Source organism: Ceratotherium simum, chromosome 30 (assembly GCF_057802395.1).
Source record: "Ceratotherium simum simum isolate JZ-2026a chromosome 30, ASM5780239v1, whole genome shotgun sequence".
In the NCBI taxonomy this organism is placed as follows: Eukaryota; Metazoa; Chordata; class Mammalia; order Perissodactyla; family Rhinocerotidae; genus Ceratotherium; species Ceratotherium simum.
Genome location: NC_141929.1, coordinates 20118513 through 20123394, shown reverse-complemented (window position 1 = coordinate 20123394; position 4882 = coordinate 20118513). Strand labels below are relative to the sequence as shown.

Genomic DNA, 4882 nt, shown 5'->3' with positions numbered 1-4882 from the left:
TGTACAGCCTCATCCTGTATAGTTTAACAAGGAGTGTGCAGTGGACCTGCCCCAGGCTTCTATGTGGTTCCTGGGCCTCTGTGGCACTCCCGTGACTTTGTGACTGACTGGTGTCTTCCCATTTCGACTGTGGCCTGGCCAGAGACCCCCGCACATCCCACTGTCGGAGCAGCCAGAACTGTTCCCATTTCCCGGAATGAGGGAATCTTCCTCATGCCGTGCCCACACCCCTCCTCCAATAAAGACCTGTGCCCTCAGCAGTGGCTCACCATGTGCTATTGCTGGGATGTTTGTACTAAAATAAGTGTGGGGGTGTTTATTTTTTGAGAAAGGAGGTGGTTGAAGACTATGGGAAAATTTATAGTGGAGTCATCTTAGGAGAAGAGGTTCTGTTGCTCCTCTGAAGGGGGCAGCACAGCCTCTAGTAGGAGACTGGCATAGCTGTGTGGGTGTAGTTGGAGGTGGGGAAAGACTTTAGGTAGGACCATGCACACAGGTTGTCCCTGTGTGCCTCCATCCTGGTATTCCAGCCAGACCAGGGCCCAAGAGGGATTGGCTGCAGGAACAGACCTCAGAAAGAGATCTAAAGACCTCCACAGGGCTGAGAATCCAGTTTGGAGGGGCAAATAGGAAGCAAAATGCCTGCTTTCAGATGAGAGTTGTGGCAGAATGCCTGCCAGTTCCATGAGGACTGAGGCCAGGCCTCCACACCTCCCTGTCGGTTTCAGCCTTGAGAAAGACCTGCATTTGTCTTCATCATCCTACAGGTTCCAAACCAAGGAGTATGGTCGGTCATATTCCATGAGCCTTGGCCATCACCCCCCACACACACCTACTTGGGACTAGGAGGACCAAACATGTCCACCTGCTTGGCGAAAAGCCTGGTGCTCCACCACCTCAGCCCTGGCTACCTTAGAGGGCCGCCATTAGACTGGTTCCAGACCGGCTTCCAAAAAGGTGGGGCAGCAGGAGCTAAGCTCAATCTTCATTCCCTGTGGACCCTGTGGTGGCAGACATTCGGTGATATGGGGCTGAATCCTGAACTCTTCTGCCCCTTTCTGGGGAAGAACCACACACACCGCAGTAATCTGCCTGGGAAACCTCCCCTTCAAACTCCCACTACATCCTGGGTCTGATTGAGTGGAGCCTGGGGCTGTGATAGGTGGGGCTAGGGGCCCCACTGGAAGGGGCCAGCAGCGACAGGCCGCGGACGCGCACAGGCTGGCCCGTGCGGCCCATGCAGCAGACGCCACATAAGCCAGATGTCAGCGGCAGAAAGCCCGTGCACTACAACCAGCTCGCGGTAAAAGCAGGGGTCGAAGGTGCGCAGGTGCGGCGCGGCTGAAGGCCGGGGGATGCCAAAGGTGCGGAAAGCAGGGTGAGGCTCAGGCGTGAGCCGCAGGCGCTGTAGACACATGCCCAGAAAGACGTCGTCAATGGGGAAGAGCTCAACCTGCGCGCAGGCGCCAGCTAGGCGGCGCAGCGTGGCCCCAGAAAGAACGAAGCCACCGCCGCCTGCGTAGGCCGGGTAGGCAGGCAGGCCGTACACAGCCTCTGGGATGTAGTACTTGCTGGCCCGCACGCGGATTGGCCTCGCCTGCACGATCACGTCACCCGCAAGCAGGTCTTGCGCGGGGTCCCGCGGCGCCAGGAACTCCAGCAGGTTTCCCACGTGCACGAACACGTCGGCGTCGCCCTTAAAAGCGAAGCGCACGTCGGGGCAGTAAGCCGAGGCCCAGGCCAGAAAGTGGATCTCCTTGAGAGTTAGGTTGAAGAAAGTGTCGTCAAAGGCCCAGAGCAGGATGTCAGCATATGCGCGGCTCTCAGCACGCAGCAGGGCGCGCCAGTGCGTTCGCGTGCCCGCCCCCTCCGCGTCTGCTTCGTCTGTGCCCCCACCCCTGGGTACGCCCAGCAAGAACACACGGCGCACGAGCTTTCCCTGCAGGCGACCCTCAGCACCCCACGTCTGGCGCACGGCTTGGCGCCGCTCGAAGTCCGCCGCCACTGACTTGACGGCGATAAGCAGGTCGGGTCCGCCGCCGGGTGTGCCATCTCCTCGGCACTTGTGCGGCTGGTTAATGAGCAGGGGGAAGCGCCGCTGGTCCTTGGCGCGCAGGTAGCGGCCAAAGTCAAATGGTCCCGTGGGCGTGGGCGGCTCCGGCGTGTCCCCTTCGTAGGCTGGCGGGGCTGCGCCCGCATGCGGTGCCTGGAATACACGGAGCCCCGGAGTGGGCCGGGGCGTGGGCCTCGGCGCTGCCCTCCCTTGCGCTCTGGGCGCGCTCGTCGTTGGGGCCGCGCCGTCGCGCTGCGCGTAGAGTAGGAGGCCGAGGGCGGCGCCGAGGAGCAGCGTGAGCGACGCGTCCCCGCGCAGGCGCAGCCTCCGCCTCATGTCCGCGTGGCCGGCGCCCGCGCCCCCTGCGGAAAGACTCAGTCAGGGGCTTGACCCCGCCTTCCCCAAGGGGAGGGGGCGGGAGGCCACACTCGGGGGATCTCCAGCTACCGGGCATTCATCCCCCTCTGGTGTCCTCCTGCTCTGGGCTCTGACCATCCCAACGGGATGGGAACCCTGAAAAGGCTGGAAGTTCTTCCTAGTAGCCAACTCCCACCCCCTGAGCTCCGGCCCGGGACGGTGTCCCAAGGCTGGGACAGGGAGACGCGGAGCCTCGGCCCCACCCGCCGCCCGCCTTCCTCGCGCTGATGCCAAATCCCTTCTACCCCTGCCTACCCACCACGTCAGTCCTTGGGATCCCGACACTCACGCTGGGCCCTTGGGAGCGGCGCGGCCCCGGACGCCGGGGCTTCCGGGGCTCAGCGCAGGGTCCCAAGGGCGGCCATGGACCCGGCCTGGGCCAGATGCAGTGTTGGCAGGAAGGGGGGCCGGGGCTGCTGCCACGTGACCCTCCAGCTGTGCCCGCCCGGACATCTGGAGCTCAGCTCCGCCCCGGCGCCGCCAGGAGCGCTGGGGACTAAACTCTGAGAGGGTTCACGGGCAACTCTCTCTGGGAAGGCTCAAAAGTGGGTTCTGGTCTCAGTGTAGGCTCGAACTCCTCAAATCCGACTTCCCAAGGGGCTGGAAGAAGCATTAGCCTCTCTGGTTAGTCTCCCCACCCCTGTCTCTCCTCAGTGGGGCAGGGCCTGGGCTGGCAGGAGCCCTCCGGCAGGGGGGGTCCCACATCCCTGGGGCTGAGCATCTTAGGCACCACCCTGGCCACTCTCCCAGCCCATCCTTGGAAGCGCCTCTCCTCAGCTCACCAGGAACTCTAGTTCTGGCAGGCAGGGCCCATAAACTGCCTCTGGGACACATGGCTGCCTCCTTATTCCTGGTTCTGCCATGCCCCCCAGCAAACACACACACAGGGATGGAGACAGCTCATTCAATTCTTACAACCCTGGCAGCAGCTCTCATTGCTCATGCCCAGGTGGGGCACTGCCCATCAGGGGCTTAAGTGACTTGCCTAGGATCATACAAGCAGAAAATAAGAACACTGCCCCAAGTCTTCTGGAATTCAGCTCAGGACTCTTTCCTCTGTCCTCCCTTGCCCCTCTCCCCATCCATCCACTGGGATACAGGACAGGGGGTCAACACTGTCTGCTTTAACTTCGCAGGTGAGTGCTTCAGTCTGTTTCCCCAGAGGCAGTTCTGAGTCCCCTGGTCTCTAGTGCCCCAGGCCAGCATAGCCTCCTGTGAGTAGAAATAACCAAGCCTGGGCCACTGCAGGTGACATTGAGCTGGCAGGGATTGGTTCAGCTTGGGGGACTCCTGAAGTAGGCCAGTGAGTAAAGGGTTTGATCTGGGACCCAGATAGGCAGGGAGGTGCTCTAGAGATTGAGGGCCTAGTCCTTGCCTAGCTCTGCTGCCAGTTCTGTCTTCCTGGACTCAGAGCCTCTGAGTTCCAGACCATGCAGTGGGGCCTGGAGTAGACAACCCCTCCACCCCACCCCAGAGTTTCTGAGGACAGGCTACGGGAACCAGCACTGCTACCTAGCACCATCCTCTTCCCAGTGGCTATATCTGCTCCTTCTGACAACTTCTTCCCACCAGTGTTCTCCCTTAAAAAGCAAACTCTCCATCCTGAGCCTCACTCTCCTATTCCCAGACTTCTCAGGAGTCCTCTACTCTGGCTTTCTCCCCTGCCTCACCTCCCATCCCTCCTGTGGTCTGGAGGGTCTGGTCTGGTCCTGACAGTCTGAAGACTGTCTCCACCATGTCCCAGAAACAGCCCCCACCTAATAACCTTTTCCCTATCTCCAGTGGACACTCCCCAGCCTTGATGGATCTGCAGCCTCCATCGCAGCAGGTAGGTATTCTCCTGTCTTCCAGATCTCCTGGTTTTCCTCCTTCCTCTTTGGGCTGCTCCTTTTCTGGTTGGTGTCCTTCAAGACCTCATCCCAGGCCACCCCACCCACTCCCACTTTTCCATTCCTGAGTTTTTAGCCTTGACCCCTCCTGAACTCAAAACTATAGATCCAGCTGTCCTCGGACTCTCTTCCTGGATGTTGTACAGGAACGTGCCCAACTTGTCCCGAACAGAGCAAGCACTTCACCTCTCCCAGGGCCCCCATCTCAGCAGGCAGCCCCACCCTCCATCCGACTGGCAAAGGCAGAAACTCTGGGGTCCTCTGTCCCCTCATTCCTCATGCAGTGTCACCAGGCCTGTTATCCTTTGTCCTAAACAGCTTTCAGTGTTTGTCCCTTCCCGCCATGTCTGCTGCCACTGCCCCAGCCTGGGCCACCGTCCCCTCTCTCTCTGCATCCTCACCAGCCTCCCAGCCTTAACTCCCAAAACCCTTTAAAGGCTTCTCATTGGCCTCGGGATAAAAGCCAAACTCCGTAAAATGGCTTACGAGACCCGGTGCTATCTGCCTCCCCGACTCAGCAACC

General features: G+C 60.4%; 1 protein-coding gene across 2 annotated transcripts; it reads right to left on the bottom strand.

Moving 5' to 3' along the window:
- Nucleotides 1-142: 142 nt before the first annotated feature.
- On the bottom strand, nucleotides 143-4869 carry B3GNT9 (UDP-GlcNAc:betaGal beta-1,3-N-acetylglucosaminyltransferase 9). Of its 2 annotated transcripts, none has more exons than XM_004431703.3 (2): nucleotides 2730-4869; nucleotides 143-2415 (listed from the first exon to the last, which is right to left on the bottom strand). In XM_004431703.3, exon 2 carries the CDS (start codon nucleotides 2387-2389, stop codon nucleotides 1169-1171), a length of 1221 nt encoding a protein of 406 aa, XP_004431760.1. In that variant the 5' UTR covers nucleotides 2390-2415; nucleotides 2730-4869; the 3' UTR covers nucleotides 143-1168. The 2 variants fall into 2 exon arrangements, with proteins under 2 accessions (XP_004431760.1, XP_087276259.1); XM_087420133.1 differs by having other exon boundaries at nucleotides 2760-4869.
- Nucleotides 4870-4882: the final 13 nt, after the last annotated feature.